At 47.5% G+C, this 19,729-nt stretch overlaps 1 protein-coding gene across 7 annotated transcripts in view; it reads left to right on the top strand.

Moving 5' to 3' along the window:
- The first annotated feature begins 5,633 nt into the window (after positions 1–5,633).
- Positions 5,634–19,729, top strand: part of SLX4 (SLX4 structure-specific endonuclease subunit) — a 35,639-nt gene continuing 21,543 nt past the window's right edge. For 2 of the 7 annotated variants that reach the window (XM_051631872.1, XM_051631867.1), the window contains exons 1-5: positions 6,456–6,522; positions 13,302–13,404; positions 15,161–15,853; positions 17,007–17,267; positions 18,092–18,266. In XM_051631872.1, coding sequence (XP_051487832.1) covers positions 15,496–15,853; positions 17,007–17,267; positions 18,092–18,266 — 794 coding nt within the window. In that variant the 5' untranslated portion in view covers positions 6,456–6,522; positions 13,302–13,404; positions 15,161–15,495. Of the gene's footprint in view, positions 5,701–6,455; positions 6,523–6,671; positions 6,727–6,948; positions 7,023–13,301; positions 13,405–15,160; positions 15,854–17,006; positions 17,268–17,402; positions 17,616–18,091; positions 18,267–19,729 lie in introns of those variants that run through there. The other 5 variants (XM_051631871.1, XM_051631870.1, XM_051631868.1 and 2 more) reach the window with 5 other exon arrangements.

The raw sequence follows: 19,729 nt of genomic DNA, 5'->3' as shown, positions 1-19,729 counted from the left end.
TTTTTTTTTGCCATGAGGGATTTGTGATTAGAAGATCACATAGGATTTGTGTTCTGGAGTGCAAACCTACCCCTTCTCACTGTGCCCATCAAGCAGGGTGAGAGGTGAGGATTGTCCCAGGAGCAAGGAGCAGCAGGATCAGGAGGGTGCTTGGTCCCACATCCTGCTGCTTTGATGCTCTTTGTAAGGTTCTCCAGCAGCTTCTCCAGGTCCTCCCCTCTGGGATCATCTTTCCCTTTTCTTTGCAAAGACCTGCAAAGAGGGCTGGTGTATGAAGATTTCATGCCTGGCTAACTGATCAGATCCTAGTGGAAAAGGGAGATGTCCAGCATGGTGTTGATGAGCACAAACTGAAGTGCTGACAGGAATGCAGGTGGGTTGCTCAAAATCATAGAATCCCAGACTGGTTTGGGTGGGAAGAGACCTTCAAGATCATCCAACTCCAATCCCCTGCATGGGCAGGGACACCTCCCACCAGCCCAGGTTGCTCCAAGCCCCATCCAACCTGCCCTTCAACACTGCCAGGGATGGGGCAGCCACAGCTTCCCTGGGCAACCTGGGCCAGGGTCTCACCACCCTCACAGCCAAGAATTTCCTCCTAATATCTAACCTACATCTCCCCTCTTACAGTTTTAATCCATCCCCCTTGTCCCATCACTCTCTGCCCTTGTCCAAAGCTCCTCCCCAGCTTTCCTGGAGCCCTTTCAGGCACTGGAAAGCCACTGTAAGGTCATGTTCTCTCTCTCAACCAACAATGTCACTCTCTGCCCTTGTCCAAGGTCCCTCCCCAGCTTTCCTGGAGCTCCTTGAGGCACTGGAAGGCTGGAAGCTGGTCTGTAGGTGACTCTGTGTCTGAAAAGGCTTCTACATGGAATGCAAGGGAGGCTCTTTGGTGAGGAGCAGTGTCAGGGATGAGTTGTTTCAAACCTGGTGACCAAAGGGAGGCACAGGAAGTGAGCAGGCCTGTTTTTTCACTTTCCTGCACAACCTCCAAACATGCTGTGCAAGCAGAGAAGGTTTGTGTGGATCTTGCATCAGAGTTTCAGTGGTGTCTGCAGTGGTGAAGCTGCAGTTGTGTTCCTCCAGCTCCTGTCCTCTCCACTAAATACTAAATTCCTCATCCTCAAATACCTTGTATCACAAACCAGTTTCCATCTGGCTGGAGCTCTTCCTGCAGCCTGTAGTGCCCCTGATTTTTCTAGCATGTTGAGATGAATCAAGGCTTCCTGGAGTGTGCAAGGTGTGGGAATGGGGCTGTGAAGCACCCAGCATGGGCTAGTTGTGTCCTTCTCCATTTGCTCTGCCAGATTTCCCCATGGGTTGGAAGAATCCTGGAAGAATCTCATGAAGCTTGTTTAGTTTTCTGGCTGCAGGCAATGCTGAGCCCTGCTTTGTGCAGAGAATTACTTCTCAGGTTTGATTTTTCCTGGGTCCTTACTAACTGCTGCCTGTCACTTTTTCTTGGGTTTGGGGTTTTTTTGTGTTGTTCATATTTCTACAAGTTAAGCTGTGTGTCCTGCCAGGCTGCTGGTGACAGAGTGGCCTTCCCTCCTGCCCAGGCTCATCAGCTGGGGAGTCAAACCTCTGTCCTCGGGGGCAGCAGATGGAAAATATTTAGAGGCAGTGAAATCCAGTTTGAAAAGGACATTCCTGAGACCTTGTGCTTTTCAACTTGGACAGGAGCCTTCTCATGTCTGGCTCAGGACCTTGAAACCGGCCCGGCCCATAAAGTAGTTCACTGGGCCAGACTGGGAACAGAGTTTTCTCCTGTCCAGACTTCCTGCTGAGACTATTGAGAGTGTCTTGGGAAGGCTCCAGCTCTATGATTTATGGACAAACCACAGGCCAGGAATCTGCAATCTAAGCTCCTGGAGCAGCAACTGTTTAAAACATTATGGGGAGAAATGGCCACTGTTTCCAAAAGGAGAGAACTTGGGAGCCATGAATAATGTTTAGCACTTCTGTAGTGCCTCAGAATTGTTCATTAATCCTCCCACTGTCCTTGTGAAGTGAGTCAGAATTATTCTTACTGTACAAATAAGGTCTGCATGGAGCTTAAATGAAATTCCCTAAGAAACACAGTGAATCTGAGTTAGGGACACAGCCCAGGACTCATAATCCCAGCACAAAGTGAAACAAACCTCCAAGATGTGCAGACAAGGACCTGCTGGGTTTGGATGAGACCATCAACACACTGAACAGCAACTTCAGCAGCATCTCTGCCCAGTACTCTCTTCATTGGGAAATTCTTCCCAGGGCAGTTCTGGGGCTGCCCAAACCCTACCCAGTGACATCATCTGCTTCTCCAGTAACCCCCAGGTTCAAAAATTCCTGGGATTTCAGGAGACCTGGAAGCTTGGCTGTTTACTGGAATTATCCTGTACAAAGTCATTTTCAACTGGTTGTTTCTTCTGTTGCTGGGGAAGAAGAGGGTGACATGCTAAAATCTTCCTTGCCATCTTTCCCAACCCAGACATCTCACTTCCTGGTGCTTCTGGAGTGGGTTGAACATGGCTTCTCCTTTTCTCTCATCAGCAGGAAGCTTTTCTTCCAGAAAAAAAAAGTCATGTGTTGTCCCTCTGCAATCAGGATGATCTTTTGTTTCTCCTTTACCTCCCCCTTCACATTAAACCTCCACCAGGTAGTGGCCAGTGCCGTGGTAGCACCAACATTCCAGGCCAAAAGGAGAGTTGATCTGCCTGGAAAGTCATTTCCCCCTTCTCACCCATGTCAGGGGGCGCTGGTCAAACCTGGAGCAAGAATTTTATCTCAAATCACAAACCCCTTCCCATCCCACTCCTCCTGGAAACAACTTGCACAGTGTGAACAGGTGGGAATGGGGAAAAAAGTCTGCCAGGGATCCTGGTTGGAATGGAACAGTTAGCAGGAGAGCAAGGACCAAAGGTAAGTACTTTACATGTGTAAGGACTCCTGATTGTCTCATTGCTGTGAATCTATTTACAGCAGCAGGAAGGGTAAAAAAAAATCAGTGAAAGAAGCAGAGTCTCCTCCCCTTTTTAAATCTGTATGGCTAAAGTTATTGTGATGAATTGTCCATTCAACAGATCTGTCCAGCTTTATTCCAAGACAGGATCTGCAGGCATTTGGGGTCAGGCAACAGCAGTGAACACAGCAGCAGTTTGAAGCCAAGCAAAGCTGGGTTCTTCTTTTGCATCCCAAGAAAATGAGGAGTCATCTGGGTTAAAACCTGATCCAGAAGTAAAATCAGTAAGTAAATCCTTAATGGGGCTGTCCCAAATTAAACCCTTAGAACCTTGGGAAGTCAGAGATGTGACAGGGGGCAGAGAGAGATTTGACTTGAGTTTTGTCTCCCTGATGTGTCTCAATCACTGGACTTGGTTCTGTCTCAAGTGGTTTAGCAGATATTTAAAAAACCAAGTGTTCTAAGCTACCTTAAATTATGCTGCAAGGAATCCAAGGATATGGATTATTTCTATTTTTTTTTTAGTCAGGCTCTGTAATTTCAATGTGTTTAGAGATTGTTGGCATGTGTTTAGTGCCCAGTGCCCTGACTGAATGGTGGGGATTCTTGGAAAGGAGATTTGATTGCACCTCCCAGGAGAACAGGACAAATTCTGGTTTACAAGTTCATTTGACATGCACACCCCAGCTCACACTGGGGGACTTACTGAGTGGAAACATGCACCATTTCCTGGCAGGTTTACAGGAGGAGATGGATATGGTGGCATCTACCATCCCAAAATTCACACTGCAGAGGAAAAAAACCAAACCAAATGCTGTATTGTTGCCTGCTTTGCCCTTTCAAGAGCCTCAGTGTGCTGAGTGTTGTGCCAAAGTCCATGAGAAGGGCACAGCAACACAATAAATTAATGCAAAACCTAAATTGTACTCGTTGGAATTGGCCCCTGTGGCTGCTTTTCTGACCTGGGTTGGATCAAGTTGTATTGAAAGCTTTAAAAAGTTAATCTGGAGCTGCCAAAGAGCCACACCAGTATTACAAGTTACATCATAGGTCTCCCTGGAACCTTCTCTTCTCCAGGCTGAACACCCCAGCTCTCTCAGCCTGGCTCCAGAGCAGAGCTGCTCCAGCCCTCCCATCACCTCTGTGGCCTCTTGTGGACTCTCTCCAGGAGCTCCTTGTCCTTCTTATGTTGGGGGCTCCAGAACTGGACACAGTTCTCCTGGTGAGGTCTCACAAGAGCAGAGCAGTTGCTTGCCCACATGAGGTATTTCACATTTCTCAGGGGCTTTTTTTCTTGTGTGTCTCAGCCCTTTTTGGAATAGAAAGTTGTGTTGCACCACATGAAATGCAGTGAAAGAGCTTTGGCTGGCAGCTGGGCTGGCTGGAGCTGGGCTGCTTTGCTGTCTTCAGCATCCCTTCCAACACCCACGGGCAGTTTCCCCCAACCACAGGTGTGTGAAGGGGTTTGCAGCCTGTCCAGCCCCTTGTGGAGATTCCCCTCCAGGTCCTCCTGGTTATTTTGGGGTTTTTTTAAATATTTGGTGCTTCGGAATTCAGTTTGGATTTAGGGAATTGTGCAACAAAATGTGTCCCTGCCTTGGCTTGGCTGTTCTTGTGGAACCAACGTGGTGTCTGGGTACATCATAACCAGGGTATTTTTCAGGGTGTTTGTGCAATGTGAGCTTGCAAGTTCTTGCAGGATTTTCTTCAGAGTGCTTCTAATTCCCCTAAGTGTAGCAACTTGAGAAAGAACTTGAATAAACTAGCAGAAGTGTTGAAAGACACAAACCAAAGGATTTCTTCATATCAGGTTTGGGTTCACTCATGCTGACATGGGCTCACTGCACCTCCTGGGGAGTTTCACTGCAGAAAAGACACCCACCAGCCCTGCCAAAAACAACCATGGGCACCAATTCTTTGCTTACAATTCAAGGGGTTTCAGCTAAAATTCATTTAGCATGGGTTAAAAAATGAAATTGCTCTGCTGGAAGTGAAAAAGCAGTGTCTGAGGAGCTTGGTCCCACTGCAAAAGTTGTCATTAGGTTTTTTTCTACAAGCTTTCCAACCAGGCAATGAGAGTGTCAGCTTCTTGTGGTGATGTCAAGTTCCAGAGCAAGATACAGTGATGGAAAAGGAACAGGTGTGTGTGAAGGAGCCATCATGTTGCTCACAGTTGGAAGGAGGGGTTTGTGTTTGTTGGTGTGTCTTGGTGTGTTTGAAGGAAGCTCATGGGGACTCAGTGTCCTGGCTGTGCCACCAACCCTCTTCCCCAGCCTCTTGGCCTGTCCAGAAGTGTCACCCAGGAGAGATTCTGGTTCTTGCTGCTTCCCTACCAAGCGTTGAGGAAGAAATCCTGATTCCAACACCAAACCTGGATGCAGGTCTATGATCCCCAGGCACACCCACCACACCTCTGGTGGTTTTACAGACCCCTGGGCCACAACTAAGTATTCCCTTGGAGGAAGCAGTTGTTGATCCCAACTCCCAAGTTAATATTCAGGATGAGCTGAGCCCTGGTTAAAAAAAAAAAAAATGGCCTCTCTTTTCCTGTTCAACCCCAGGTACTGAGAAGTACAGACTAAAAAGACAAAGCTCTTCCTGTTGACAGTTGAGCTGTGTGGTTTCTTGCACTGACATGTCAGGACTTCATTTCCAGGTGAGCAGCACAGCATTCCCTGGCACCCCCCAGCTCTGAATGTGTCCCTGAGCTTGGACAGGTGAAGACGAGGGACCTTCAGCACCCTGCTTGGGAGCAGGTACTGGGTACTCCTCTGTTTACAATGTGTATATTTCTATCTGCTTCGATTCCTCAAAGAACACCAGCGTGAGGAACGTTTGTGGCACCAACCAGGTCCCTCAGCCCAGCAGGTTATTGACACTCTGGCCAGAAGGGGTGACCTAAACAAGCAGGCACACCCAGAGCCAGGTGAAGAACAGTTTCTATCCCCTATTCCAAAGTCCCCTCCCCTGTTTCCCCCCTGGCTGGGCACTGCAGGGTTTCCAGCCCATCCCACGCTGCTAATGATCCCATCAGTTTCCCACCCCTGTGCACACATCCCATTCTAGCAGATCACTTTGTACCTTTCAAGGGGTAATTCTGACCTTTCTTGCCCCCTTGGCTGCCTTCCCAATCCCCACCACGGTACCCACTGGTGTCCTCCTGCCCCGGGGAGCAGGACAGAAGGGGCTTTGTTGGGTCTGATCTTGGCCATCAACCCTGCTCCGTGCCGGGATCCCCCAGATGGAGCCCAGTTCAGTCCCTCAGCTGCTCGGCCCGTGTCACTGGACCGGGCAGAGATCTCCTTTCTCTTCAACAAACTCTTATATTCATAACACTGGGGTAGAGACATAAAACCCGGGCCCCGCCGAGGGGACACGGTGATGGAAGGGGGGAGGTTGCCATGGCAACGGGCCGTCCGCGCCTGCGCGGGAAGGGCGCGGCCCGGCCCGTCTGCGCAGGCGCGGCGCCGCGGGCGGGAGGCGGCGGGAAGCCCCGCGCACGCGCAGCCGGCGGCGGAGCGCGCTGTGGCGGCGGGAGAGGGGCCGCCTCGGGGGGCGCCCGGAGGGGCGGCGGAGAGGTCAGCGGCGGCCCCGGGAAGGCCGAGGGGGGTGAGGCGGGGGAAAGGGCCGGGCCGCGGGGCTGTTGCCGCCGTCGATGGCGGCCGGGCGGCGTGACGTCATGACGCCGCCGGCGCGCGCCTCCTGCCGGCGGGGAGGAGGAGGAGGAGGAGGCCGAACCCCTCCCGGTGATTGCGTCATCGCCCGGCGTGACGTCACCCGAGGTGTCGGGGGGTGCGGCGTCCCCGGGCGGGGGGGGGGGGAAGGTCTGAGGAGGGTCCCGTGTGTGGGTCCGGGCGGCTGGGACACCCCCGGGCTGCCACAGGGCTCCCTGGGCCTACCCGCGGGCCCTGAGGGGGGCCGGCCCCATAACGGCGACCGCCGGGGCTGGGTCCCCTCAGGGCCTCGGCCGGAGCCCTTCGTCACCTTCACCTCACGTCTGGCACCTTGTTCTGTGCTGGTGAAACTTCAGGGTCCTCAGCTGAATGCAGGGGGGCCTCGTCCAGAGCACTCACAGCAGGTCTGTAGGTAATAATTTGGATGTTGAGAAGGCAAAGGAGCTAAATGAACACAAAGGGGAAGACACTTGCACAAGTGCTCTGGCAGGGGGGGTTGGACTAGATGATCTTTCGAGGTCCCTTCCAACCCCTAGGATTCTATGATTCTATGATTCAAGAAGAAGTGTCTTTTCAGAACAGTCAAGGGTGTTTATGTTGGAGGCTGGAGGACAGAGCTGGTAGCATGGAAACATCATGAAGCAACATCTCCACAAAGCAGTGTTGTGTGTTTTACTGTAGGTCTTACGTGTGATTTTAGCTGAAAAGAGAGCAAGTTACTTGTAAATTAACAAAATATAAAAGATATTTGTAGATCAGCTGTAGAAATCATTACGAGTTTGGTCACCTTTTCATCTTCCTGTTTTTAGAGAATGTAGGGAAATCAAGATACTTTGTTAAATTTCACTTTATATTTGGCTTTTGTGACTCTAAGCTTCAGCATAATCATGGATGAGAAGCTACACTTTCTGGGAAAAAAAATAGTATTGGTAGCACTTGTATTTTTTCAAGTGGCCTTGTTGTTTAGAATGTCTTCCTGGAGAGCAACGGCTTGAGTATTTAACATTGAAATGTCCTTGTTTATATTTACTTTTTCATGAATTATTCAGTTGGGTTTCTTGCTACAAACTTCCATGACATTGATTACTCCATTCTTGATCTACAAAATGAGAGATGTGTTTGATGTGGTCAAAATCATCCGTATGGGAGTGGAGTCAGACTCCTGGGATGAGGTGGTGGGGTAGCCAGGTTGGAAGGATGAGGGACTGGGTTGGGCCAGCAAGGCCCCTGAGCCTCTGGTGTGGGATGGTCTGTGGGCAGTGGCCTCTTCTGAAGGGATGGTTCCCTGTGGAAATTTCATTGAGTCACAGAGTGCTGGGGGTTGGAGGGGACCTCTGGAGATCATCTAGTCCAACCCCCTGCTAGAGCAGGGTCACATAGAGGAGATCCCACAGGAACACCTCCAGCTGGGTTTGGAATGTCTCCAGAGAAGGAGCCTCCACAGCCTCTGGGCAGCCTGTCCCAGGGCTCTGTCACCCTCACAGGAAAGAAGTTGTTCCTCATGTTCAGCTTGACCCTCCTGTGCTCCAGCTTGTGCCCATTGCCCCTTGTCCTGTCACTGGACACCCCTGGGAAGAGTCTGGTTCCCCCTCCTGCCACCCCCTGTAGATACTGCCCAGCACTGAGGAGATCCCCCCTCAGCCTCCTCCTCTCCAGCTGAGCAGCCCCAGCTCTCCCAGCCTTTCCTCACAGGCAGATGCTCCAGCCCCTCAGCATCTCTGTGGCCCTGGGCTGGACTCTCTCTAGTAGCTCCTTGTCCCTCCTGAACTGGGAGCCCAGAACTGCACACAGTTCTCACCACTACAAAAGAAATAACAGCTTTTTACTCTTACAGCCCATGTCCCCACCTGGGCACACGCTGCTGTAGGGACCTGCCACTCTTCTGATTATCTCCCCAGGCTCCTGCCTGCTTTCCAGTCCTTGCCTCCCAGGACAGAGCTACCTGTCCTGCAAGGATGGCCTTCTCCCAAAGTGATGAATTTGTGCTCATTTACCAAGGGCTCTGCATCCTTCTGCCACTCTCAGCAGAAAGTGTCCCTTTCTCTTCAGCCTCAGTCAGTGCTGGTTTGTGTCTCTCACTCCTTTCCTGCCTTTAAATAACAGAATACACAAATCCCATCTCTGTGGGATGGTACTGGGAACATATGTGCTCAGTGACTGCTGTTTGCAGCTGCATTTTGAGACCTAGCTGGCTACATTTTAGCAATTTTAAATGTGTCATATTCATTCATTTTGTATGATTTTAATTAATAATTTTGTCACTTGATACTTCTTTAATGGTTTACAGAAAAATCACCCCTCTGATAATGCACAGAGGGCTCAACAAAAAGGGATTAGTTGAACAAAGGACATCTTGGTTTTCATAAATCTGTGTTCATTATTATTAGTTTTATTATCCATCTTGGTTCATCAATCCCCATATGAGCCATTTCTCTAACTGCCTGGTGTTGGTCTCAGCCTGAAAGATGGGTGTTCACTTCCCTAATTGTCCTTTTTGAAAAATCACAGTGACTTCTGCTTGCAAATGATCTGATCCTGGTGACAGAAATACCTTCAGTAGCTGCAGGATTGCTGATAGAATAGGCTGCTTTCATCAACATCAGGGGGGGATATTATAAGAATATTTAGTATTCTCAATATTAACAGTTCTGCAGTTTTTCTTGCAGGGATCTAGCAGCCCTGGTAGGTTTTTCTTTTTGGTTTTGATGGACACCAAAAAGATCTTGAAAGTCCTTCACTTTTCTGACCAGAAAATGAATCTGTAATTTTACCTCCTTCTCACTTTAAGAGAATTCAGTGTTTGGATTCAGTGACATCCAGTTCCCTTCCCATGGTGTTATTTTACATATTTGTTTTTATTATTACTTTTTATTATTACTCTGATTGTGTTTCTCTCTCTGAAAACCAAATTAGATTTTAATAAGTGTCGTTCTCTTTATTGATTTTTGGGGCCTCTAGTGAAACGTTTTTATTCAGCCCTGAATTCTCAATTGTCTTTTTCTATTTAAATAATAATTTGTTGTTGTTTTCAGTCAAATCAAAGAAGCAGTTTTGAAGGACCAGCTGCATATCTTGCTGATTTCTGTGCTCCTATGTTTGCATACAAGCCAAGAACATTTGCACCTGAGCAACCGTTAGCTCTTATTTTTATATCCACTTCCCCTTTATCCTTCCACAGGAGATATAAAGTGAACATTTCCTGTGTCACTGAAGGGCTTTCTAAAGCAAGGTTTGAAAGGTAGAAGGGCATTTTGTCATGTAAGTAGTGATTTAAAATTCATGTCTGGGATGTGCTGGATTTTGTACTGGCTATGAAAGGCTTTACTGTGCAAGGTGCTAGCAGGGGAGGCAGTGTTTGAAAGCAGTGTGAGTGTGGTACTGTGGTGGGATGGCAGGTAGACATTGGTACTGATTGTGACTAAGATTGCTCATTAGAATCTGATTATGATTTTCCTAACTCTCATGTAAACTATAGTATTACCTAGAAAGGTTGGACCAGATGATCCTTGAGGTCCCTTCCAACCTGGCATCCTATAATTTTATTATTTCCTCACTTAGATCAACTTGAATTAATTTGTCATTTCCTATTTGCCACGTCTGGTTATGTCATCCTGTTCTGGCACAGGAAAGCTGGCAGAGACCAGGACAAGAGGGTTGATGCCTGACTTGGAATTTCTGTTCTGGTTTTGTTCTCTCTTCACAGACCAAGTGTTGCTCTCAGTGTTACTGAATTTGCACTTCCACAAACACAGAGGCTCTGCACTGTGCAGCTCTAGTGGCGTGTCTTCATAGAATCATGGAATGATGGGGTGGTTTGGGCTGGAAGGGACCTTAAAGACTATTTAGATCCACCCCCCCTGCATGGGCAGGGACACCTCCCACCAGCCCAGGTTGCTCCAAGCCCCATCCAACCTGCCCTTCAACACTGCCAGGGATGGGGCAGCCACAGCTTCCCTGGGCAACCTGTTCCAGGGTCTCACCACCCTCACACTCCAGAATTTCCTTCTAATGTTTAATGTAAATCTCCCCTCTTCCAGTTTGAATCCCTTCCCCCTTGTCCTCTCCCTCCCTGCCCTTGTCCCAAGTCCCTCCCCAGCTTTCCTGGAGCCCCTTCAGGCACTGGAAAGACACTATGGTCTTTGTAGAGAAGGGACTAGAACCTGGAAAGAATAGGCTGTGGTGAAGAGAATCTCTAAAGTATGAAAGATAATGTGCTTTTTCAGAAGTTACACAGTTGACATGTAGGTTCTTCTCCATCAGAAACTGGTAGGAAGATTTTTTGTTACAGGATTTGGTCTGGAAGAATCCCTAGGGACTGCCTGCTGGTGTGGTTTCCAGAAGAAACACTCCAGACATTCTTTCCCTTTGCAGTATTTGGACTGGCTTGATTGAAAGTTTTGCTACCAGCCTTCAGATCTCCAGGCCACAGCTTCTCCCAAAGGAAGAAGGGGAGGGGGCAAGAAAGCTTTCAGTGCCAGCACAAGGGCCTGCATCCCATCAGCCTGCCTGCTGTCAGCACTCTGTAATTAGCAGCCTAGCTTCATACAGGCTGTGGCAATTAACTCAGCTGAGGCTGAGGTGGTATCAGTCACTTTTGATCCCATCCTTTGACTTTCCCTTAAGTTCTGGCCAGCTGTACAGGATTGTCAGGACCACTCCTATGTTGAATTGCTGGTAGAAGTGGGAGGTGCTCCTACCAGGAGGGGTGTCATCTTTCCTGCTGCAGCCCATTCTGCCTGGCACAGCTTCATTCCCTGGCTCCTGGCTAGCAGAGATGGGTCCCAGTTAAGATTTCAGGCACCTGCTGGGCTGTTCCACTGGTGGAGATGGGGAGAGAGGCTCTGCCTGCAGAAGGGGGGGATTGGTACTTTCACCACAAGAAACAGTCTGCATTTTAAAAAAACTGGGTTTCCTTTTGTGTCCCTTTCTAGTGGTAAATAATCCCACTCCCCTTAGTATTTCTTGTGCAATCCAGGAGGTTGCTCCCACTGCAATGTGGCATTTTCCTTTTTTGAAGGTACAGAATCAGGTTTTCTTTCAAGATGAGTCACTGGGGAGGTTATACTGAGGCACCACTGTGGGGGGAGAAGGTATCTCCTGGGTACAAGTTGTTGAGGCCTACCTAGCATTGATCTGCACTTTCTAGCAATCATGATGACATGTTCTTGGAGACTGGAATGGCAAGAGGATTGTTCTGGAACAAACAGACCATTTAGAGCAGCAAGTGGGCAGGCCCAGATGTTGTGTAATTGAGAGCTCAGAAGTGATAGTGTCAAGTGGTTGAACTGCTGGTGGAAACACGTTTTCAGTTGTTAAAAGAGAAGCTGCTCTGAAAGGTGGGAGGATAGCAGATGTTTTACCTGTTGTGACAGGGTTTTTTAAGGAGGATTCTGTGGTTAAACTAAGTAATTATTAGGCAGGAAGGCTTCTCTGTGTACCTGTGAAACTGGTTGAAATGATCATCAGGTTATTTGCAGATGTCTGTCCAGTAGACTTAGTGATCTAATGCAGTGGTTTGAATTTGTCAACGGATCAGGGTATAAAGAATGGATCAATTAGTTGAGATCAGAGGTGGTTTCAGCAGGCTCCAAGCTGCAGGTCACACAGTAGATCATGGATTTCAGGGTGGAGGAGTGTGAAGTAGAGTATGGAGGTGGAAAAAGAGAAATTGTGTGGAACACCTTAATGATAGCAATACTGAAAGAGCCCTGGGTGTCTCTCTCCAGGTAAAACTTTTGCTCAACAAACTGGTGCTTTCAAAACAGAGCAAAGAAGATGCTGGGATCTGCAAGGGCTGGATGGGGAAGGAATCTGAGTGATCTAAAACTTCTTCATCAGCAGTGTGTTGTCTGCAGTGCTGGCCAGTCTCAGGAAAAGGAGTGAAGGAGGTTCAGGGAATACTGAGGGAGATGGTTAGAGGCCAGGGAAGATTCTCCTAGGAACAAAAACTGGGGTTTTTGCACAGACATGGCAGAGTGTTGTACATATAATTTAATCAAATACTGACTGATCTAAAGTGTGGATTTGGAGTTTCTGTCCTTGTCTCACAGCAGATGGTCAGTGAGGTATAAAGGCAGCGAACAGAACTGATGGGAAAGGATACTCTCTCTATTGGAGGGTTTTCATCAGGGAGCTCAGTTTAGTGCCTGTGAGCCTAAAGATGGCAGGATCAAAAAGGTGAGGGTGTTCCATGGCTGGAGGGTTACGATAGGAACATTGATGGATTGCTGTAAGAGTTAACTCTTGTGGTTCTGGTTTATAGAAAGTTACTACCAGGAAACAGAATTAGGCCCAAATGGAAAAAGCAAGGACAGACTATTTATAGGATCTTAGGATAACTCAAGCTGGAGGTGACCTCAGGAAGTCTCTAGTCCGATGTCCTGCTCAAAGCAGGGTGAGCTGTGGGGTCAGACCAGGTTCCTTGGAGCTTTGTCCAGTCTGTCTGTCCTCTTCTGCCTTCTGGAGGGTTCTGGGTGTTCTCTGCAGCAGCTGAGGACACTGCTGAGCTGAGCAGCCCCTGAGCATCCATCGAGCTCCCTGCAGCACTCAGTGGAAGTGACAGAGCTGAGCACCACCAGAGCACATGCCACTGCTGTGTCTCTGCCCCTGCACCTTGGAACTTGAGCACAAGGAGCAGTCAATACAAAACATACTCAATCTAACCTTTTTATTCCATTTTCCAGGTTCCATCTTTCATTCTTACTGGTACTACTTTGCACCATTTTACTGATCCACTTTTACTTGAAGGGCACAGCTGGGTTATAGATTTGGCGTCTAAGTGCATAGGTAAGTGCTGCTGTTTATTTTATTTGACCAGCTTTGTGATTTGTTGAGTCCTAAAATCTTTCAAAGTGAATTGAATACTGTACTGAAAGAAGATATTTTCAAAGCCATTCCTTTCTGAGCTCTACAGACTGATGCCAAAGCTGGCTCCTAGGTACCCCAAGAGCAGCAGCAGCAGAAATACTGAGTTGTTGAACAGGGCAGGAGCCTGTAAATAGAAGTCTGGGAAGGGAGGAGCAAGACAGATAAATTCTTAGTTATTTTTTCATCATTTGTGTGTCTGACTTGGTCTACCTGGGGCACTGAACTGTAATTGCAAAGGCAAAAGTGCTGATCTGTTTCAAAGTTTAACATCAGGAACTCACCATAAATAATACGACAGTATGAGTGTGTCTGTGAGGGGGATTTAAAGCCATGGAGGATGTGAGATTCTGGTTTTCTCCACATGCTGTCTCCTGCTTAGAAGAAAATGGTCAATTTACAGTGATAACTACACCAAGATTCTGTCCAGGAAAATTAAATTTATGAACTGGCTACATAAAACTTCAGTTTCTCTCTGACAGGAAATGACTCCAAGATTCACAGCAAAATCCTCTGCTGGTTTGTGAGACCAAGTTTAAAATAAATAAATCCATTAACATCTGTAATTGCTTATAGGAAAGGCTGACCCAGGGAAGTGTGTAACCAGCATTCCTTACCCTCACATGTCTGCAGCCAAGCCATTTGAGAAAACAATCTCACATGTGTTTTTCCTGCTTTTTTGAGTCTTTCTGTGCCCAGAGCTTTACTGGAGAAACTGAACCACAGCTATTGCCATTCCAAGTGAAACACTCCAGTTTAGGCTTGAAAGAAATAGGTTTTGGGAGCAACATAAAACCTGTGGTAAAATAGCCAGAACCATAGTGAACTTAGGACTAGGAAGAGGAGGACAATCAAAATGTCTAAGAATAGAGATCTAGTTTGAATGTTGCCTGGGGGTTGATGGCATTTCCATCTGGACATTGTACCCAGTGCTGTTCCAAGTAATCCCCAGCTAGTACTGCTGTTCTTACTGTGGCTGAAAAGATAAAGAAAGTCATATAAAAATACCATTTGTTTACTCTGTTTACTTTGTGTATTTGACAGCAGTTTGTGAGACGTGGTGGGTGCCATGGTTTACTGAGTACTCAGAGACAGAGTTCAGGATTAGTTAGCAGGAGAGCTAATCCTGAGTGTGAGCAGCTGTGGAGGCAAGAGGAGAGAAAGGATGAACATGTTGGATTGGGTTGTCCTCAGACTTGTCCCAGAAACCCTTCTGAAATGCCAGAAACTGCCTTTATTTACTTCTGAAAATGAGGTCAGGCTTTTCTTTTGAAAGCTGCAGTGTCACAAAGCAGAATTTTACACTCTAAAATAGCTGCTAGTTCTGAAGGACTTTTTTTTTTCCCCTCTTCCCTGCTGCATTCCCTGGTCTTATGTTCTATAAATTTAAGTCCAAATGCATATAAAAAGGACATTCTCAAATCCTGAGCTCCAGGACAAAAGCCTACCCAGTATCAGATATCTGTTTTGAAAGCTTTCCTCTTCTTCCCTAGTGTGGCTTGTGCATGTCTGTGGTGCAATTATAGTGATAGTGGTTTGGCTCAATATCTTGTTTTTTCTAATCTTACTATTTTCTACAAATTCACTCCTCCTTCAGAGTTTTCCCTTATCCCACACTGCATCTGCATATACCATCCTACTTAATCACCTTTTTTTATTCTTTTATGTCTTTCTGAAGCCCTGTAGCATATCATGAAGATCCTACACATGCTTCTTTATCTGAGGGTCTAGAGACCTCTGAAGAACCAACTTGTGTAAGCAAGAGTGATCTTTGGAGAGACACTGTGCTCAGCTAAATGGCTGTGGATTAAGTGTGGAAGAATGAGCTGTCAGAACAGCACAGGAGTGTTGACCTCACTGAAATCTGGAGAATGGAGGTCTCTGAGGTGGTGGAAGGGAACTGGTGAAAATTGCAGGTCACAGATGATGCAAACCTGAACTGACTCTGATAGCTCCCCCTGCCCTCCTGTCCTCAGTGTCACAGGCCTCAGTGTTGGTGAAACCTGCAGGCCAATGGAGGAACAAGACAGTGATTTTAAAGAGTTGTGGGCAAACCTTTTGGGTAGAGCCAAGAAAAATGCTGGGGATGCAGGGGCAGTGAAGAGGACTCAGAACAGATCAAAGAGCACTGCAGCAAGGGGCAAACTGAGAAGAGGCAAAGCTGCTGCTAAGAGCCAAAACCCCCATCACCTACCAATAAGCTTGTCTCAAGATTTGGGTCCAAAGGAACAAACCCTGGTGCACAAAGAAGATGGTGACACTGTGGCCTTTAGTAGTGGTGAGACTGCACAAGGGGATGGAAACAGAAGCCCTTTCCCTGCCAGCCAGCTGAATACAGTAGCCAGTGAGTGTAGCCAGAGGACTCTGACAGGTGAGTGAACCAAAATCTTTCAAACAGAAAACATTCTAGGACTGAAACTACTCTGTAGTTCAGTGGAGCTCTTCAGAAGTATACCTGAAGGGGACACAGAGCAGCACTGGTTGAAGCAGGCTGGCATCTTCTGTTCCATCTACACTTGGCTGCTTAGGCTTATACAGGGAGTGTGTTCTGTGCCACAGGCAGGCAGGTGTCCTTCAGTAAGGTGCAGCCTTGGTACAAAGTGATGTGTTGAGGAGCCATTATTCACTGTGTTTTGCAGTATTAGAACTGAGAAAAACACCCTGAAATCATCTAGGAGCAAACTTAAGAGTATATTCAGGTGTTTTTTCACCCAGTGTATCATTGTGTGGTGAGATATATTGCCACTGGGTGTTGTCAAAGCCAAAACTATGTATGAGTTAAGAAAGGTGTTGGATTAATTAATGAAGAATTAGTCCTTCAGTGGTCATTAAACATGATAACCAGAATGTAGTCACCAGTGCAGGAAGTCCTTAAACTGATAAATAAGGTCACAGCCAGGAAAAGGATTGTTTTGTACCTGTCCTGTCCTGATCACCCTTTCTTAAGGATGTGTTGCTGACTGCCTCAGAGACAAGGTACTGGGCTGGCCAGATCTTTGGTCCCACCTGGTGTGTTGCCCTTATCCACAGGACCCCTCAAGTGGAGCAGTGGTCTGCTGAGGTGTTAGTCCAGCAGTGCCTCTGCCTCCTGCTTCTTAGCACCTCTCTTTGGCAACTCCAGGTTCCTTTAGCTCAGAGCCTGACAACTGAGAGTGTTTGAAGATCAAAGAACAGCAGGAAGCACAGGACACTGTGTGATGGGAATGCTGGGGGGAGCAGGGCTGAGGGGCTGCCTCACTTGCTGCTCTTGCTAGTGACCTGCAGGCAAGGCTTTCCTTAGTATTCCTTCATCTAGAAGGGATTTAGAGATAATCTAAACTGTTGTAGCACAGAAGCCTGATGCTGTTACTGTAATTATAAAATATAAAGTCAGGTAATAACTAAACAAATTCTTCATTTCTTCCTCTAAGAACGGCTGCTGCAAAACTGAGCCTGGCTGGGGCTGCTGTTGGGAAAGACTCTGAGCAGCTCAGCTGTGTACTTAAAACTGACTGGTAAAGCTCTGGTGTTTTCTTCCCCTCTAGTCAATACCCTGAGTGGCTGTTCCCAGACAACATTATCCTTCCATCCTGCTACACAGCCAGGGACCTGCTCTTCCCCCACCTCCAAGACGCCACCAGCGGCGTCGAAGATGCGGGTGGCAGAGCTGGTAGTGGAGAGAATGCAGCAGTTCAAGAGAGTGGCCCCTGAGCAGCTGAAACACAGCACAGAGAGGAGTTTGCCAAGGTCTGTAGCCAGTGGGGATTTCCCTGACGAAAGCCAGGAGCAGAACCCACCAGAGAATGGTACGTTTCTCCTTAGCCCTTGTACGTGCAGAATGAGAGCTGTGGGCTGGTCGGAATGGTTGCATGAGGAGCAGCCTGGATTCCTGGGCTGTGTTCCCAGCTGGCCTAGTAGCTCAGTCTGCAGCACAGAGTAAATCACTCCAGATTGCTAAGGAAACTTGCTTTCTCTATTGTTAAAACACTATCCTTACTTTTCTTCCAGCTCTTCTCTCAGGCTGAATTAACCTCGTGTTGGATTCTGGAGGTATAAAGGGAGGGATAATTGTCTTCTTGGAAACAGGTTGAAATTCCAACAGGATCAGTGAACTTTGTCATCCTTCCCTTGGGACACTGTTAGGTAGCTGTTAGGTACATATGACATCTTTGATAGATCTCCAAGCACTCTGCAAGGTAACATGGTCTGTGCAGATAAATTGAATTCACAGCAATTTTACTCTGGTTTGCTTCTTTGTAAGTCAAGGCCCTGTTGGTTCTATATGGACATGAAAACCTGCTGTGTTTTAATTTGTGGTGCACAAGTTCCCATGTTCTCCCCAGAAGCTGTAGCCAAAACTGACCTTTACTTTGGCCCCAACATGTGCTGTACTGTGCAGGAATTGCCACCTCCTGCTCCAGGGCAGTGCAGTCCTCTAGTTCTTACAGTGCAGTTTGTACATGTCCTCCTGAGAATTCAAAGGTGAAGATGCCAGAGAAAGATTGCAATTTATTGATTTATTTGTGCATGTCTAGTTTAATACACTAATAATAACAAGTACAATGAATCCAAACCTTTCATACAGGATTTGTAGCTTTCTGTCTTAGATCATCTCTCCTTTCTTTGGCAGATACCCAGCATCTTCCATCCACGGAACATGACGGTGCTCTGGCTTTCACTCTTCAGCAGGAAACCAAAGAGGAAGCCCTGGCAAGCTTGGAGGATGCAGGCTTGTTTTTTTGTCAGATCTGCCAGAAGGATCTCTCAGCCATGAACACAACGCGGCGACAGCAGCATGTTAACAGGTGAGGGACCAGCATGAAGTCTTCTTTCTGTCCCTTAACCTCCTCGACTGCTCCCTCAGCCATTACAGAACATGGAGACAGGGCCACCACATGGTGGCCAATGCAGAACACCTGCATTGTGGCAAGGACTTTTATGGCTTGAATTAACCAGTCGTTTTGATCTTGTTGCCCAGGGAAGTTGTGGCTGGCCCCTCCCTGGAAGTGTTCAAGGCCAGGCTGGATGGGGCTCTGAGCAACCTGATCTAGTGGGAGGGGGTTTGAACTAGATGTTCTTTAAGGTCCCTTCCAACCCAAACCATTCTGTGATTCTATGATCTCCAAGCAGAGGCTGATTGTCCTGCCCTGCAGGGCTTCTGCCTGTGGATGGTGAGTCCAGTGCTGCTTTCATCAGCAGTGTGGCAGAGAAGCTGTGACTGTGAAGTGACTATCAAAATTAATGAGGTCCCATTACTGCAGAGTTTGAGATCTGCTGATTTCAGCCAACAAAGTAATGATTGCTCTGTGTTCCTGGAAGTTGTTTGTGTAGAATGTCACTGCACATCTGAGCTGTTTGCCGAGGCAACGGTGATACTGTTCAGGAAGGTAACTAGCGTGCACTGTGGAGCTTTGACAAGGAGAGGAGAGAGGCTAAGGGAGGAAAGGTGTCCCTGCCTTCTCTTTTGTCAAAATGTGTGCAGGCACTGGCTTTCCAGTGCCTGAAAGGGCTGCAGGAAAGCTGGGGAGGGACTTTGGAGAAGGGCTTGTAGGGAGAGGACATGGGGGATGGGAATAAAACTGGCAGAGGGGAGATTGAGGTTGGACATTGGGAGGAAATTCTTTAGTGTGAGGGTGGTGAGAGCCTGGCCCAGGTTGCCCAGGGAAGCTGTGGCTGCCCCATCCCTGGCAGTGTTGAAGGGCAGGTTGGATGGGGCTTGGAGCAACCTGGGCTGGTGGGAGGTGTCCCTGCCCATGCAGGGGGTTGGATCTAGATGGTCTTGAAGGGCCCTTCCAACCCAAACCATTCCATGATTCTATGATTCTAAATTGAAATTAGTGCCATAATTTAACAGTTTCCTTAATGGTAAATATCAAGTATTTTTAACATATGATGTACAAGTAACTCTTTGTAAATGAAGTTTGTGCTTGAGAAAGTATCTAAAACATCATATTTGAATGGTTGCAGTTCCTTAATTCCAGCACTCTCAGAGGGCAAGATTCTGGAATTTGATTTGTCTGGTCCTACATAACATTGTTGGGTGGCTCATGTTCATTAAGGGTGTCTGCACCTTTAGAGATGTTACTGCTGGTTCTGTCTTCAGATATTCACTGCTCCTTGAGAGGACAGAGGTTGTAGAACAGTGACAGTATGTCAGGAGTGCTTTTTTGGGAACTGAGTCTGCTTTCTGAACTATTAGTTGTGTAGTTGTAAGATGAGATTACAAGGTTATATTAGGAATGGATTATTTGCTAGCAGCCTTCATCCC

Source organism: Apus apus, chromosome 14 (assembly GCF_020740795.1).
Source record: "Apus apus isolate bApuApu2 chromosome 14, bApuApu2.pri.cur, whole genome shotgun sequence".
NCBI classification, from domain to species: Eukaryota; Metazoa; Chordata; class Aves; order Apodiformes; family Apodidae; genus Apus; species Apus apus.
Note: the sequence above shows the minus strand (reverse complement) of the source record. Positions and strands in the feature narration are given on the sequence as shown.